This window comes from Colletotrichum jinshuiense, chromosome 3 (genome assembly GCF_051148585.1).
Source record: "Colletotrichum jinshuiense chromosome 3, complete sequence".
Lineage (NCBI taxonomy): Eukaryota > Fungi > Ascomycota > Sordariomycetes > Glomerellales > Glomerellaceae > Colletotrichum > Colletotrichum jinshuiense.
Window position 1 is genome coordinate 2,242,038 of NC_139310.1, and position 16,733 is coordinate 2,258,770.

Below are 16,733 nucleotides of genomic sequence, written 5' to 3' on the forward strand. Positions count from 1 at the left end.
CCTGGCAGTCTGCGATCGAACCTGATTTTCTTTTCCAAACAATTACAAACACACCAATAAATACGAAAATTCCCAGATAGAAGAAAAAAATAGCAATGGAATCGAAAAGGCCAAAAATCCTCGTCGTCGGCGCAACGGGCCGCACCGGCAGCGCCACAATCTCGGCGCTCGCCGCGCACCCCGACCCCCCGGCCATCCTCGCCCTGACCCGCTCCCCGTCGTCCCCCAAGTCGCAGGCCCTCGCGTCCTCCGACCCCTCGTCCGTGACGCTCGTCCAGGGGACCCCGGAGGACCCGGGCCCCGTCTTCGCCGCCCACCCGGACATCTCGGCCGTCTACATCGTGACGGTGCCCCCCGGCGACGAGGCGCAGGCCACGCCCGTCATCGACGCGGCGATAGCCAGCGGCGTCCCGCACATCGTCTTCTCGAGCGTCGACCGCGGCGGCGACGAGGCGTCGTGGGAGAACCCCACGCCCGTCCCGCACTTCGCCGCCAAGCACCGCGTCGAGGTGTACCTCAGAGACAGGACGCGGGGCACGGCGACGCGGTGGACGATCCTGAGGCCGACGGGGTTCATGGACAACTACATCTCCGGGGCGGGCGCCATGGGCGCCGTCATGGGCGGGCTGTGGGCGACGATGCCCGCGGGCAGCACGATGCAGCTCGTCAGCGCGAGGGACATTGGGCTCTTCGCCGCCAGGGCGCTGATGGCCCCCGGGGAGTGGGCGGACAGGGCGCTCGGGCTCGCCGGGGACGAGGTGAGCTTCGCGCAGGCCGAGGCGGATTTCGAGAGGGTCGTCGGGCGGCCGATGCCCAAGACGTGGGGGGTTGTCGGGCGCGCCGTGAGGTGGGCCTTTGAGGATGCCGGGAGGAGCATGGAGTGGTTCGAGAAGGAGGGGTACAAGGCCGACGTCTCCAAGCTGAGAGATATGGAGCCGAGGCTGCAGACTTGGGAGATGTGGTTGAAGGAAAGCAGTGGGTGGGTTGGGTGAAGCGGCCGATGAGTGAAAAAAAAGAACATGCCAGGCTGAATGAGGCAATGGGTTTTGGCGTTTAGCATAAATTTGAACAGTATTCTGCTGCCCTCACAGCACAAGATGAAGGCGAGATGGCGTCCAACACCGTGGAACAGATTGCTCTTCCAGGCAAAAGGGGGTATCATTTTTTTAACATCAAACGCCATAGGGCCAATTCTAAACCGCCTCCTGATCACGCCTTATCCACCTCATGAGGACGGCCCCGGCGTGGTAGCCGGCGTGCCAATCCTGCTCTTCTTCCTCTTGGGCTTCGGCACCGTTGGCGTCTTGGGGCTCTTCCCCTCCTTGCCGTCCTTCTTCGCCTCCTCGGCCAGCTTCGTGTTGACGACCGGCTTCTGCTGTGGCGGTGGCGGCGGCGGCGGCGCGATCTTGTCCTTGCGTCCCGTGCTCGCAAAGTGGAAGTCGCCAGGCCGGCCCGTAATGGGGTTCTCGTCAAAGTAGTCCCCGCCGTGCCGCATGTGGATCGCGAACGACTCCTCGGCCAGCCTGTCCAGCGCGGTGGCCGTGGTCTTCTTCTTGGCGCCGCCGGCCGCGGACTTTGCGGTTGTGCCGTTCGCGGTGCCGTCTTCCTTGGATGCGGCCGCGCCCTGGGCGCGGGAGAGGGCCGAGGGGGGTGTCGGTTGGGTGTAGACGTGGCCCAGCGAGGGCGTCCACTTCCGGACGCTGTCCGTCGCGGGCAGGACCTTCCGCATGGCTTCTGCGATTGACTCCTGAAACTCCTGTTAGTCTTCGTTCACTGCCAATGGGGGCTACCGAGCTTCCGTTCGCCCGCCCCGGGGCACTCCTCATAGTGACCTACAATTCTCGAGCTGAGAATATCCCCCAGTGTCGGCGCCTGGTAGATATTCTCCCCAACCACGAAGTAATACGCCAGGGGCTTCGTCTCCATCCTATTCCGGTCAAAGTTCTTCTGTCTCGTCTGCTTCACAATCGTCCACACGCCCGTGCCCGTCACCATGTCGGCGGGCGCGTGCAGCACGCGGAACTCGAGGCCCGACATCTTGTCTAGCTCGCCCTCAAAGGCCTCGCGCGTGGCCAGGTTCTTGAGCAGGGCTGGGTTGAACATGGCCTGGTTCGTGATGACGGCGTTGTTGGACTGGCGGTCGAAGAAGGGCGACTCGGCGAAGTAGAAGAGCACGCTGTTGGAGTGGATGCCCTGCATCGAGGCCACGAGCTCGGGCGCGCGCCATTGGATCTCGTCGAGGGGCGGGTCGTTTGGGTTGGCCATGTTTGGAGGTTGCGGCGGGCGATTTTCCGGAGACGATTGGGCAGCCTCGACGTTGACGGTACGGCACGTTTAGGTGTGGGAAGGCGGACTGCGGAGCTTGCTGAGCCGCACGTCTGAGGTACGGAGAAGCTCTCCAACTTTTGTATCGTGGGGCCGAAGCTTATTGATTAACTGCAGGGGGCGCGAGTTCCCGGTGCTCGTCGGTGGGGGTTTTGCGGGGACTGTTCCAGTCACGTGATGCAATTGCCTGCCGAATCAACCTTCTATCGATCGTACTGATCCAATCTGCCCAAATGCGGAACGACATCACCGACCAACTACGCGATCCCAAAAAAAGAAAAGTCTAATCATCCCCATTATCGAAGCGCCCGATCCATATCCCAACCGCACACTCCGATAAACCAATACCAAAGAAAAAGACTACAATTTCCGCAATGGACCTCCTCTCGAGCGTCCGCAAATCCGGCTCCCGCGGAGGCGTCAACTTCAGCTGGGACGAGGTCGCCAACTCGAACCACCGCGAGAACTACCTCGGCCACAGCCTCAAGGCCCCCGTCGGTCGCTGGCAAAAGGGGCGCGACCTGAACTGGTACGCCAAGGGTGACGACGCATCCGCGGCAAAGGACGGCGAGACGCCGCAGGAACGCGAGGAGCGCGAGCGCAAGGAGGAGCTGCGCAAGATCAAGGAGGCGGAGGAAGACGCGCTCGCGCGCGCGCTGGGGCTGCCGGTCCCGCAGCGGGACACCTCGGGCGCGAACGCCATTGAGGTTAGCGGGTCAAGGGGCATCGGCCCTGCGGCCGCGCCGGAGCCGGAGCCCGCGCAGGAGAAGGGCGGGCTTGTAGTTACAGAGAAGCGGGAACGCAGAGATCGCGAGGAGGAGAGAGAGAGGAGGAGGAGGAGGAGCCGGAGCCGGAGTCCAAGACGGGAGCGCAGGAGGGATGGGGAGAGGAGAAGAAGTCGCGAGAGGGAGCGCGGGGAGGATCGGCATCGGAGGGGCGGGGAGCGCGAGCACGACCGCGAGAGGAGAGACCGTGGCGATGGACGGGAGCGCAGACACCATCGGAGGGCGAGGAGCCGGAGTCATGAACGGGAACCCAGGGAGCATAGGGAGCATCGGAGGCGGAGCAGGAGCAGAGAGGGCCAGCGACCGCGGTCGAGGGACCGCAAGCGTAGCCCGGACGAGCGCCGCCGGTGAGTGGGCCAAAAGACTGTACGAAAAGAATGAATGATACCCGGATCACGTCGACGCGACAGCCCCAATTCAGTTAATCAAGAACACCCCAACACAGTTCATACAACGGTCATGGCTTATGATTGTTTGAAACATTGCCATACTGGTGTAAATATGCGTGTATGTAAGCGAAGCAGGATATGAAGGAGCAGTACAAATGCGAGAACAAAGTAAACCGGAAAAAATAACAAAAAAAGAAACGACCCCGGTGTGGGTTTGAACTGCGATCATACGAAACCTTCCATTTCAAGACTCCTTTAGGTTTCACGCCAAATTTACACTAAACATACTAAAAAGCTATATCGTCAAGCCAAGTGGTCCTTCATCATGTTTGATTGGCAGGGACGGAGGTGGACTTGGGTATAAAGCTGACACGTCTTTCTGAGGCAGGAGCCTCTGAGACATGGGCGACTCGGCAATGGCCCGACGCCATTGCCTCCCGGGTTTGAATACCCAACGGTTGGTTGCGATGCACTGTATTTTACCGTGTCCCCCTAACCGTATCATCTAGCCGTGTCAGCTTCCCCTGAGAAATAGCAAGTCTACCTATCCAGGCCCGCATCCGCAAAATAGAGGCAAAACAAAAGCCAGCATCTGCCTCCTTTTACATCCCATTTATCTGAACGCCGAGTCCAAACTCCAATACCCCTATTTTACAGCCCAAGCTCATGAGCACAGCCTACACGCTGAAGGACGTTACGTAGTACTGTCCACAGTTAGTATATCCCCGGACGAGTCCACCAATGGCGTTCTTACTGTGAGAACCGCATCTTCCGCCGAAGCATCATCGTACTGTGGCACGTAGACATAGAGAATCAAGGCATGGTCGTCCGCAAAAGCCGCGACAACTCTCCCTTCAAGCCTCCCCACGCTCAGCACCCGACTCCAGTCCTTGCCATCCACTCTCACCGTCGCCCACTTCTCCGGCCCGCCTTCCTTGAACTTGACACTTGGGTGTTCTTCAACTGGCATCTCCAACTGCGCCGGATCCAGCTCCGGGTTCACGAGCCCCGTCCACGTACTGGAGACATCGACGGCCTCAGTCGCGATGCGGAGCTTCAGGTTACCGAACATGTTGGCGCTAAGCTCCAGCTTAGGGCTTACCCGGGAGTTCGTGCCAGAGGAGAGTGCGAGCTTGGTGAAGCGGTCGGAGATGGCCTTGAGCTGAAGCAGCGGAGGCATCGTGATGTGCACGTCTGTCTCGCGCACCGTGGGTTGCATGATGGTCTCGACCGTTTCCGGATGCAGGACACGCACGGGAATATCCTGGGTGATGATTTTCTCACGCTCGCGACGCAGTGAGGTTTCCAGATGCTCTGCCGCGAAGCCCTGGTCATCGTCGTCGAAGGGGTCGTCCTCTAGACCGGCGTAGGCGGCGTTGCGGCCGGGGAGGCCCGAGCCTGCAGATATGCTCGTTGTAGTGGTGATAGTCATGGAGAGCACGGGGATTCCATCCTTTTTGGTCAGGCGTAGCGAGGCGGAGGTGCTGTTGAGTGCGGAACGGAGGGCGCGCTGGAGGGGTTGCAGGGGTAGCTCTAGGTTGATTGTGTTGTGCTCCTCTGCAGACTGGATATGATAACTGTCGAATATGAAGTCCATGGGCAGAGAGCTGGCAATGTTCAGCCCCGCTCCCCAGTGCAAGTAGGGATGGAGGATAGCTTACGACCAGACTTGAGATCCCGTGTCGGGAATGACGGTGAAGCGTGCCGTCTCATCGTCGAGGCGCACCCACGCGATCTTCTCAAGTGAGTTGAGGGCGGCAGTAAGCTCTGGAGGCAGTATAACAAAGTCAGCGGGCGGGACCCCCATGCGCAGAAACCAGGGGTGGGCGCACTCGAGAAGGTGCGGATGTTTTTGAGCTCCGTCTTGAATCGCATTTTCAATGCTCGGTGACACGGCAGCAAATGCCGTTCGACTTGCCAGGAGGACTAGAGGACTGGCTGTGGTTGACAGGAGCTGGTTACCTCTTCCGGTGCAGACGCGTAAAGTGGGAAACGAAGAACGCGATCCGCCTCTCAAAGTGTGGGCTATCAGGATACCGGTAGTGCTGCGGAAAGACGGTGCGTAGTACTACGTGGGTGGTGTGCTGCCACTGGACCAGGGAAGGGCAAGGTGGTGGATGCCTGCTGCCATGCTTAAGTTGCAGAACGCAACCTGGAATTCTTCTAGCGCGGGGTATCCCCCTGTTAGCGTGCCCGGATTGGGAAACCTCACCCCATTCACAGTTCACGTCTACCCCGCCATCACCTACTGTGTAAGGTGCGTTGGAGCACGTGGTTGTTTTCCGAGTCCGCCGCTTGAACGATACCGAGTGAAGCGCTTCGCATCCCCCATCCGCCCGCCTTAGCGTGGAATGTGAGACCGAGAGGGGTGGTAGAGTGCCGGCAGAGTGTGGGCAGGGTGATGATGACGGGGCGTGGAGGGGCAGGGCAGAGTCCGCAGAGGCCGGCGAGTTTTAAAGATATTGACCGAGGAAGGAGGGGTAGGAAGGAGGAGGGCCTATGAATGGCCAGAGGATAATGTGGCTCATGATAGATAGCAAGACAAAGAAGCTGGGCGTTCCCAGTTGTTTTTGAATATTTGCAGGTCTAGACATATGAAAATTCGCCAGCCATACTCTCTGCTGTGCCTCGTAGCGTCATGGAGCTTTCCCAAAGGTATCATGCTCCCGATTGTATATTATAAAGCTCTTGTACGGCCTGGAAAAGAATGTCTCCCTGCCTGTCGGTCTCTCTGAGATGCGACCCATAAAAAACCGTCCGACGCTTGGTGTCCAACATAATATCAACCGTTTCATCCGCCGAGATGCCGTCGCCTTTCCCAGTACCAATGTCGTGAAAATTGTAAACCAAACTCCTCCCCGTGTTGCTCTCCTCGTGGGCGATCGGTGTAATAGAAACCCTGCCACATTCCATGGGCACTATTTCTTGGGTGATTTTGACGCAGAAGCCTTCCGGTCTTCTTGCAAAAAGTGCTCGGTCCATTTCTTCTTCCACACCTCGCGGTCCTCCCAAGGCTCCCTTGTCGTCGCCTCCTCCTGCTCCTTGGGTACTTCCTGCGGGATGGACGCCATGTTGTGGTCGAGCGAGTGGATGAGAGAGTTGAGCCGCGGCAGAAGCTGACTCCGGAAATATTTCGTCGTCTTGCGGGACTGTTGTAGTTGGTTGTGGCATATCTCGCACGGCATCCAGCCCCAGTACATGTAATTGCGCACCGGCTTCGTCGTCGGTACCACGGGGTGCCCGCAGTCGCACCGCATACTGGCCCGGCACCACGGGCAATGCGGCTCATCGACGCTGGCGACGCCCAGCCAGTGTTGTATGCAGTCGCCGCCGAAGCGGTGGCCGCATGGCAGATACCGCCAAACCTCTTGGTCGCCCTCCTCCTTGGCCTCGCCAACCTGCTCGTAGCATATCGCGCAGCACGTATCGTCGGCAGCGGGGTTTGACGCCATCTCCTGCTTCCTCAAAATAGATTTGAGAATGTTCATAATCGCCAGTGGGACGAGAGCATACGATTCGCTATAAGAGAGCGCAGATCGGCGTTGAGAATACTGGGCAGCAAATCCGGACTACCCGAGTCCTTTGTTACTAGGGCGAGAAAGAAAAAAACGGATGATGAGCATTAATGAACAAAGAGGGCGAAGACCATGGAGAAGAGGAAGTGCACGCGCAGGCAGGAAAACAAAACTGTAGCAAAGCTAATCGTGTCTTGCAGATGGCCCGACTTTGACCTCCTAGCCGTTGGGCCCGTTCCGGGTTCCCCACCAGGTGAGCCATGCCTTCTTCGAGAGCCAGGCGCACGGAGCCTTATCATGAATGAAGGGTGTGCCACCGACTCGCCGGGCTATGCTTGACATGTGAGCTGGTAGCATTTAGTCTGACCTCGGGGAACATCGAGCATTGGCTAAAGCCGCGTGACGCTTGTCGGAAGGAATGCATACTCTCTGGTAAGGGATCCGTCTCGGCACTGCTGACCGCTAGAATTCATCTCACTTTCTCGAATTGGATAATGAGACGCAGAGAGGATGCAGAAAGGATGGTACGATGTAGGTAAGGCCGTCCCCGATAGCGCAAGTAAGAAACACGAACGGCCAAGCTGGGTTAAGGTGCGAAAGCGTGCATGCAGGACGGAAACACAGGCGTCTGAGCGGCGGTTGTTTCAGGAATGTGCATGCGCCTTACTCCCACCGATCCAGGCCCAGCCCATCGAGGCCACAGAGGAAATATGGAGCAGAACACGCGAGAAAAAGTGAGGCAGCCGTCAAAGTTCAGCCGATGTCGACTCCGGTATTGAAATGTATGCGATTCTTGACCTTGTTGCCACTTTTCCTCTGGAGCACCGGGAACACCGACGTGGGAAAAACAACTCGGATGGATGGGTCACAGAATCTTTCTGGAGTCTGAAGTGAGATTGAGGCCTGCCTGTCTATGCTGACAGCCTGAGATCGGCCGCCTCGGCCAAAGACGGACCGATTCGCGCGTGCAATGTCGAGATACCGCACTGCGGAAGAAACGGGTTCTGTGCGGTAGCGACCTGTGCCTGAAGGTATTCAGCTAAACGTCTTATGGTTGGCAAGTGGCTAGGCATCCGGTACAAGCGAGGCCGGTGTGAGTATTAAGATTGATGACTACCGCCTATTACCAGCTCCATCATCATCGTCGTCACTATCATCTCTAAATCCTTCCTCCAGGCTGGCACAGAGACATGTGTTAGTTGGAGGACCACATGATGGGTAGGCGGGGCCAAGCTCGACTTACTCTCTGCTCAGCCTTCTGTTGCTGTCGTGCCTGTCTCGCCTGGCATCTTCCGAGAGAGCCCTTCGGGTATCTTCCCCTACCTCCCCAAGCTCTTCGCCATCTTCTGACATGTACCCATCTTCGGAAGCGTCGGTTGCGATGACGAGGCGCTCATGAGCATTCCGCCTCCAGGTAGACGGCACCATCATCCTTGCGATCGCATTCTGCACTCGTTGCCGTAAAGACACTGTCGATGTCGATATGCTGTCGATAGGCAGGTACTGGCTGTAGCGACTGCGCCATCGGCGCCAGAGCGGCAGGAAGACGTATGTTGAAACGAGGAATAAGATGAGCGAGATAACGGCGGGCACGATCAAGGTCTTGACCCCGGAGAAACTGGGTCAGCTCACCGAACGACCTAGACTTGGAGATTGTGGAGCGAGAGTGGGAGACTGCGACGCACCTTGACGACTGACATCGTGGCGCCCATGATGGGCCTGGTGGTGATAACGAGTAGGTTGCGAACCTACCAAGCTGGGTTTCGGCTCTCCAGGATTTGGATCGCGCTGGATGAGCGCTGCTAGCTAGTGTAGCTGGGAGACTGCGGCCGGCGCGGGCGGACGAAGCCAGCTAATGCCTGGGCCAATTGCAGAGACAGCCTTGCCAAGCTAGTCGTGGGAGCGGACATAGGCGTGCAGCGGCACAAGCAGCAACAGCAGCGGCGTGGATTGACGTGATATGGAGCAGAGTACGGTGCAACACAGGCACGCGCATACGCAAGCGGAAGGCCACTTGGCCCCGGCCGGTGCCGGGTTGGTGGTTGGACAGGGAGGGCAAGAGGACAGGGAGGACTGGGAGGACTGGGAAGACTGGGAGGAAGACTGGGAGGACGACTGGGAGGACGACTGGGGCAGGGTGCACCTCAGAGGATAACCTTGGGTAGGCCCACCAGAGAAGCGGTTGCTTGCGCACACGCATCCACTGTTTTCCTGGCTAGCAGCGGCCGGTTCGCTGACAAAAGGCCACTTCCCCTCAGTAAAGAGCCACTGTGACCCCTCAAGCTCCTTATCCGCCCTCGCCTCACCTTAAGCGAGGGCCGAAGATAAGACACCTCCAAGAATCACATCTCAGCGAGGCACCTTGGCGGCCGCACAAGCTAAGCTACCTCTCTATCATGAACTTGAAAGTACCACCGTGCTGCTATAGAGTTGCTTTTGGTGTTTCTGCCGCTGCATCAGGAAAACAACGCCCAGAGGCCAACAAAAAAAAAATCGTACGACCACGACCCGAGCGAAACAGGAACAGGCAGTCGGCAGGTCGTCGTATTGATAGTCGAATTCTTTCAAGATGCATCATATCGCTTAAGGTGCTGGGCCTCAATGGGTGGACACCTCGGAGGACGTTTGATGCCAAACATATCTCAGGTATCCCCGCCGCCACATTTCCATGTGGAGGTACATGGTTCGAGACCCCTCTGGCATGCTCGATATGGAAGGCCACCGCAGGCATTGTAATTGGCCCACAGGGTTCTTGTTTAGCCTCAGCACCGCACTGAAGGGGGGCCCTAGGTCTAGGGACCAGCAGCTGAACCGTCCGTCAGATTCCTTACCTAGTTTGGGAATGTAGTACGCCTAATGAGGACACACAGACTGGAGATGCTGGCAAGTGGAGGGCGAGGAAGACGGACGAATGCGAGAAGGATTCCCGAGGTGAAGAAGCAGCAATCGTATTTTGAATAGCAGACAGGACGACACGGTGGGCGACTGGCTTGGTCCAACTGGCTCGACCTCGTGGTTTGCTACTGTACAGGGTGTTTGTTGACGCCGATGACGATCTTTGGCTCTCCTGGTTTGGCGCAACTCTCGCTCGCTCGGGCTTGGGTTTCTTCTTGCCGGACGCTCTTTGCGCCTCCATCACCCCTGAAAGACGCAGCAGCACCCCGTAACATCGCATGCCAAATATCGAATGTGTACAGAATGCGGTACTGATAGTCCCGCCAAACAATACACGTACACTCGCAGCGCAACGATACCCCCACTCCTGGCGCCGGATCCGTTCAACTCTCCTCCCCTTTTGCGCCCTTCTTCGCCTCATCCTCGCCCTCGCCCTCGCCTTCGTCCTTGTCCTCGTTCCCTCGAGCCCGTCTGTTCCCATTCCAGCTGTCACCACCGCAACCTTTGGGCCGCCCAGTACCCCGGGTAGCCAAGACAACCCGACAGACAGACAGACGTCTGCCCTTTCCTCCCCGGAACGCTCAGGCAATTCCCGCCAAAGGAACTTGCACATCTGCTGCCTCTGAAGTGTCACGTCAATCACGGCCCCTTGTCGAGCCCCGTTTCATCAGGGGACTCCGCACTTGCAACGTCGTCTTCGCAGCGACGCAGAAACGCACAATTCCCATGTTCTGCGAATTTCCTTGACCGCCGCTGGCCACTAAGTTTGGTACTGCCTTGCCCATCTGGCTAGTCAACTGCCGTCCGTCTAGCAAACGCCCTTGGCTGCCCCGTCTAGAGCAAAGAGGAGGAACGTCGCCGACGGAGCGTCCAAGTACCGTATCCAGCTGCTCGTTCCCCCTTCCCTCCCCTCACGTGGGAACCCTTGACCGCAGCCAAAACACACGCGGCAAAGGCCGTCGCCATCGTCAGCCCGTCAGATCTGCAGTTCGCCAGCCTGCGAACCAACTAGAGTGCCCCCCCGGATACCTAGCAAGACCTCGCCTTGGATACCCGGTAACCCTCCAGACACATTGTGACACACCACCTGGTTTTTTCGTGCCCTCTCGCGATTCAACCCTCTGCACAACCCGACCACACGGCTTCATTCCACTGCGCTGCTGATCTATTCTGGCACTTGCCCAGCGACGCAGCATTCTGGACGGGAGGAATAGAAGCGACAGACTCATCTACCAGTGCGCCCGCCTAGCAGGTTGTCGCACTCGAGGGCGGCAAAGTGTACGTCTTGTGCCCCAGGGGACCCCCCTCCTTCTGTTCCTGGTCGTCAAGCCCCAAACCGCTTGTCTGCTTCGATCCGAACTTGGGAAGAAGACATGCTAAAACACAACCCATTCATGCGAACAGAGACCCAACGCGCCACATTGCAGAATCACATCCCATCACTCACCCAAGGGGCTCCACGTTGACGGGTAGAGCTTCAATCATGCGACCGGCCTTGGCCATCCTACCTGACCGAACTACCCAAACCCGTCAATCCTCAACCGAAGATACCCTACATCGATCGAGGTTTACGTGAGAGGATCAGGTGTTTCACCTGCCTCCCCGTCATCCCACGCCCACCATGTCTTCCACCGACAAGTCGAGGCAGTCTTCGGGAGGCAAATCTTTCTTCTCGCGCAGCAGGAAAGACAAACGCAACACCAGCGACGAAGGTCGCTATCTGGCTGGAGGCGAATACTCCGACACGGCCAGCGTACACTCGCGCGCTTCTCGTCACAATCGCGACTCGTCCATTGTGTCCATCGACCAGTATCCCGAATCCGGCATGTCGGCCGGTCCCATGACGAGTATCCCCTACGACAGCATCCCCGATTCCCGATCGCCAGTGCCCCTCGAATACTTACCCAAGGGCGACCAGCTAGCGACGCTGCGCCAGAGTCCTTTACCGCACCACCTCAACAAAGTTACGAGCGACTTTCACCAATACCCCAGCTTCGATCCTTCCACGATGGCGGGGGGGGCCGGGTCGCATGCGTCTGCGCAGCGAGTCCCGCAGTCGAACATCACCATGGCCAGTACCGGTCGCCAGACGCAATATCAACAGTGGGGACCAGGGCCGGCTCGCGGAAGTACAGCGAGCACAATCAATGGGTCCCACAACCCCAGATACGATTCGTACATGACATCGGCGGGTCGAAGTTCTGCTGACCAAGCCAGCATATTCTCTACAGGTAATGGAGGCACCTATGACCTAGCAGCAAATCGCTCATCAAGACCAGCACTACCTAGTGCTTCTTCGCAGAGTTCATATTCCTCCCATTTGTCCTACAGGGACTCGACGCACCCTTCCTCGCACCGATTGACAAAGTTCCCCGGCATGGGACCCACCGGACACGATGGATTCCATTTCCCACGGCCGGATAGCGACGAAATTATCGACCAGATGTTTCTGGCCTTGATGCAAAAACGAGGATGGCACAACCTACCCGAGCAGGCTCGCCGGCAAATGGTCGCATACGCGGCCGACAAGAAATGGACTCTGCTTTACCAGGACCGATTGACCGAGTGGCAGGGAGAACAAAAAAGGAGGCAAACAGCGAAACCGAACCAATATGCAGCCCCTGAGATTTTGGTCAATTCCGACGAGGAGGGCTCGCCAGAATGGTACGTCCGACGTGTCATGGATAACAGCTTGGACACAAAGGGCCTGGGAAGTCTGGAAGTCAACCTCAGAACGCAGCAAATAGGCTGGGTCAAGCGCTTCATCGAGTGTCAAGGTCAGGTCGCGTTGACCAACGTCCTGATGAAGATCAACCGCAAAACTGCACTGGGGCCTGTGCCAGAAGGGAAGGCCGACAGGAATTCTGACCGCGAATACGACATCATCAAGTGCCTCAAGGCGTTGATGAACAACAAATTTGGCGCCGACGACGCTCTAGCCCACCAGCAAGTCATCATTGCGTTGGGCACCTCGCTCATCTCCCAGCGCCTGACGACCCGAAAGCTTGTCAGCGAAGTTCTCACCTTTTTGTGTCATTGGGGGGATGGTGAAGGTCACTTGAAGGTCATCCAAGCCCTCGACTCCGTCAAGGCACAGCAAGGAGAAAATGGCCGCTTCGACGCTTGGATGCGGCTCGTCGAAGTCACGGTGGATGGGCGAGGAAAGATGGGCAGCATGGTCGGGGCCAGTGACGAGGTCCGGAGTGGTGGCATCGGCATGGAGAACTTGCTCATGGAATATGCGGTCGCGACGCTGATTCTCATCAACATGATTGTCGATGCGCCAGAGAAGGATCTGCAGCTACGAATGCACATCCGCGCCCAGTTCACAGCATGCGGCATCAGGCGCATCCTCACCAAGATGGAGTCGTTTCAATACGACCTCATCGACAAGCAAATCGAGCATTTCCGGACCAACGAGGCCATCGACTATGAGGATATGCTGGAGAAGGAGAACAACAGCATTAAGGATAACGTCGAAGGAGAGGTTAAGGACCTCAACGATCCTGTTCAAATTGTCGACGCCATCCAGCAACGTCTGCTTGGAAGCAAGACGCAGGACTACTTTATTTCGGCATTGCAACATTTGCTGCTTATTCGTGATAACGATGGCGAAGAGCGGTTGCGAATGTTCCAGCTCGTGGATTCCATGCTCAGCTACGTGGCCATGGATAGGCGTCTGCCGAATATGGACCTGAAGCAGAGCCTGAACTTCACTGTTCAGAGTCTGCTAGACAAGCTTCACACAGACTCGGAGGCACGTCAAGCCTTGGACGAGGCTCTGGAGGCGAGGCAGGTTGCCGACGCCGCGATGGCGGAGCGAGATGAGATGAGGGAGCGAATGGAGCTAGGCGCCGATGGCCTCGTGGCGAAGCTCCAGAAGCAGCTTGATGAGCAGGCAAGGTTTATTGAAGCTCAGAGGCGGCAGGCCGAAGGCTTGAAGGCAGAGTTAGAGAACATCCAGACGTTGCGCCAAAAGGAGGCGCAGCGATATGAGCTCGAAACCAGAGAGCTGTACCTTATGCTGAGAGACGCACAAGATGTTGCTGCGTCCAACGCTTCTAAGGGCAATAAACTCGGAGAAGAAGACCCGGCACGGATGCAAGGTATTCTGGATCGCGACCGACTCATGGAGCGTCTGCAGATGCAGATCGAACGCCAGAAGACGCAGTTCAAGTTGGAGGGCAGAGTATGGGGAGATGCTGTTGGCCCATCCGACAGGCTCCGCGCTCTTCGTGAGGAGATGGAAGACGGTGCTATGGGATCAGGACCTGGCACGCCACCAAGAGACTTTACGAATAGTATGCTTGGAAGCGTCAACCGCAACACAAAGATTACCCGGAAGCCAGTCAACGGCCGTGGCGAACCCATCGAAGGCGATCTCTTTGAGGGCGAGGAGGGCGAGGAGGACGAGGACGGAGTTGTCTACGAGAAGCCTCGTGTCGTCGAAATACGCCGCCCAGTCATGGATCCCAATCAAAAGGCAGGTCTTTTCGGCGAAATGGCCGGTAAAATCAAGAGGTACGAAGGGAGCGATTCAGAAGACGGCGAGGGCATCACGACCGACCCTTCCCGCCCAGGCCTCGAGCCCGGCTTTACCGTCACTCCCGCCAATGGCGAGACTCCCACAATCCAGGTTACCAGCGCCGCCGCCGTGCCGCCGCCCCCTCCACCCCCGCCACCAATGCCTGGTCAAGCCGGTGCTCCCCCTCCGCCGCCTCCCCCACCGCCGCCGCCGCCGCCCATGCCCGGGATGCTCTCCCCAACCGGCGGTCCACCACCGCCGCCGCCACCCCCTCCGCCTCCTCCGCCTCCGCCCCCACCGGGCGGTGCTCCGGGAATGCCTCCACCTCCACCTCCTCCAATGCCCGGCGCTATCTCTGGACACTTCCTTTCGCAGGCTACTCCCTTTTCTGGCGGTCCTTCTATCGGCATGCCTGTTGTTCGTCCTAAGAAGAAGCTCAAGGCTCTTCACTGGGACAAGGTTGATTCTCCTATGACTACACATTGGGCAGCTCATACCCCGTCAGCTGAAGAGCGTGAAGAGAAGTACCATGAACTCAGCCGCAAGGGTATCTTGGACGAGGTCGAGAAGCTCTTCATGGCCAAGGAAATCAAGAGGCTTGGAATTGGCGGTGGTGCAAAGAAGGACGAAAAGAAGCAGATCATCTCAGGCGATCTCCGCAAAGCTTTCGGTACGTGTCTCGCAGTCATGCAGTGGTGATTGAAGCTAACCCCAGGCAGAAATTGCTTTCGCCAAATTTTCTCAGGTTTCCGTCGAGAAGATTGTGCAGATGATCATTCATTGTGACAAGGATATCTTGGACAACTCCGTCGTCATGGACTTTTTGCGCAAAGACGACCTTTGCAACATCCCAGACAATACAGCCAAGCAACTGGCGCCGTACAGTAAAGACTGGACTGGCGCCAACCCCGACAAGGCAGACCGCGAGCAGGACCCGAATGAACTTACCAGGCAAGATCAGATTTACCTGTACACGGCTTTTGAGCTGCATCACTACTGGAAGGCCAGAATGCGTGCTCTGGTCCTGACGAGGACATTCGAACCCGAGTTTGATGAAATCACGGAGAAGATGCGCCAGGTCGTCAGTGTATCCGAGTCTTTGAGAGACTCTGTGTCTTTGATGAATGTCCTCGGTCTCATTCTGGACATCGGAAACTACATGAACGACGCCAACAAGCAAGCCCGTGGTTTCAAGCTGAGCTCTCTCGCCCGCCTCGGCATGGTCAAGGATGACAAGAACGAATCCACACTGGCAGACCTGGTTGAGCGAATCGTTCGCAATCAATACCCCGAGTGGGAGGACTTCACGAACGATATTTCCGGCGTGTTGACTTCGCAAAAGATCAACATCGAGCAGCTTCAGTCGGACGCCAGGCAGTACATTGACACGGTCAAGAATGTCCAGATGTCGCTCGATGCCGGCAACCTAAGCGACTCCAAGAAGTTCCACCCTCAAGACCGCGTCAGCCAGGTTGTCCAGAGGATTATGAGGGACGCCAGGAGAAAGGCAGAGGAGATGCAACTGTACTTGGAGGAGATGATGAAGACATACAACGACATCATGGTCTTCTACGGTGAAGATCCCACTGACGAAAACGCCCGAAGAGACTTCTTTGCCAAGCTTGCCATTTTCATCTCAGGCTGGAAGAAGTCCAGGGAGAAGAACGTCCAGCTCGAGGAGACGCGCAAGCGTAACGAGGCTTCCATGAAGCGGAAGCACGCGCAACTCAATGTGTCGAGCACCAAGGTGGAGGGGGCACCGCCCTCGCCATCAAGCGCAGGTGCTATGGACTCTCTGCTGGAGAAGCTGCGTGCTGCCGCTCCCCAGACACGAGACCAGAGAGATCGCCGCCGCAGGGCAAGACTCAAGGACCGTCATCAGGTGCGGATAGCTTCCGGACAGAAGATCCCTGACCCCGACGAAATCCCCGAGGTTGAGGTCACTCTGCAACAAGCGCCCAAGGAGGCAACTATTGACGAGGACGGCAACCCCCTCAGCCCGGGGCTATCGTCGCCCAGAGAAGGCGGCGAGGATGATGTTGCTGATCGTGCGGCGCTATTGCTGCAAGGTATACGTGGAGGAGACGGGGCCGACGAGGCCGATCCAGAGAAGAGAGAGAGCCTGCGGCGCTCGAGGAGACAAACGGCCGAGGAAGAGAGGCGGATGAGAAGACGCAGGCGGGAGAAGGCGACTTCTACAAACACTGCAATCAGCGAAGGAGACACGACTGTGACGGAAGCGAAGGAGGAGGAGATACCCCCGACACCTTCGGCTGAGAACACACCTGTAGAACCATGA

The 16,733-nt window shown here is 57.7% G+C and overlaps 7 protein-coding genes across 7 annotated transcripts; 3 read left to right on the forward strand and 4 right to left on the reverse strand.

The window, feature by feature from the left end:
• Window positions 1-95: 95 nt before the first annotated feature.
• EsH8_III_000628 (uncharacterized protein) lies at window positions 96-992 on the forward strand (the record flags this gene model as incomplete). The annotated part of the gene is made up of 1 exon (XM_083262353.1): window positions 96-992. One exon carries the CDS (start codon window positions 96-98, stop codon window positions 990-992), a length of 897 nt encoding a protein of 298 aa, XP_083122840.1.
• Window positions 993-1,225: 233 nt separating this feature from the next.
• Window positions 1,226-2,265, reverse strand: EsH8_III_000629 (mediator complex subunit MED6; the record flags this gene model as incomplete). Its single annotated transcript, XM_083262354.1, has 2 exons — window positions 1,226-1,747; window positions 1,837-2,265. The coding sequence occupies 2 exons, from the start codon at window positions 2,263-2,265 to the stop codon at window positions 1,226-1,228; spliced, it is 951 nt and encodes a 316-aa protein (XP_083122841.1).
• A 434-nt stretch (window positions 2,266-2,699) lies between these two features.
• On the forward strand, window positions 2,700-3,461 carry EsH8_III_000630 (kinase phosphorylation protein-domain-containing protein; the record flags this gene model as incomplete). Its single annotated transcript, XM_083262355.1, has 1 exon — window positions 2,700-3,461. One exon carries the CDS (start codon window positions 2,700-2,702, stop codon window positions 3,459-3,461), a length of 762 nt encoding a protein of 253 aa, XP_083122842.1.
• Window positions 3,462-4,176: 715 nt separating this feature from the next.
• On the reverse strand, window positions 4,177-5,374 carry EsH8_III_000631 (checkpoint protein Hus1/Mec3; the record flags this gene model as incomplete). The annotated part of the gene is made up of 4 exons (XM_083262356.1): window positions 4,177-4,203; window positions 4,254-5,106; window positions 5,161-5,266; window positions 5,332-5,374. 4 exons carry the CDS (start codon window positions 5,372-5,374, stop codon window positions 4,177-4,179), a joined length of 1,029 nt encoding a protein of 342 aa, XP_083122843.1.
• Window positions 5,375-6,417: 1,043 nt separating this feature from the next.
• On the reverse strand, window positions 6,418-6,987 carry EsH8_III_000632 (uncharacterized protein; the record flags this gene model as incomplete). The annotated part of the gene is made up of 1 exon (XM_083262357.1): window positions 6,418-6,987. The coding sequence occupies one exon, from the start codon at window positions 6,985-6,987 to the stop codon at window positions 6,418-6,420; it is 570 nt and encodes a 189-aa protein (XP_083122844.1).
• Window positions 6,988-8,127: 1,140 nt separating this feature from the next.
• On the reverse strand, window positions 8,128-8,726 carry EsH8_III_000633 (uncharacterized protein; the record flags this gene model as incomplete). Its single annotated transcript, XM_083262358.1, has 3 exons — window positions 8,128-8,191; window positions 8,258-8,616; window positions 8,700-8,726. The coding sequence occupies 3 exons, from the start codon at window positions 8,724-8,726 to the stop codon at window positions 8,128-8,130; spliced, it is 450 nt and encodes a 149-aa protein (XP_083122845.1).
• Window positions 8,727-11,530: 2,804 nt separating this feature from the next.
• EsH8_III_000634 (formin homology family protein) lies at window positions 11,531-16,733 on the forward strand (the record flags this gene model as incomplete). The annotated part of the gene is made up of 3 exons (XM_083262359.1): window positions 11,531-12,140; window positions 12,189-15,104; window positions 15,154-16,733. 3 exons carry the CDS (start codon window positions 11,531-11,533, stop codon window positions 16,731-16,733), a joined length of 5,106 nt encoding a protein of 1,701 aa, XP_083122846.1.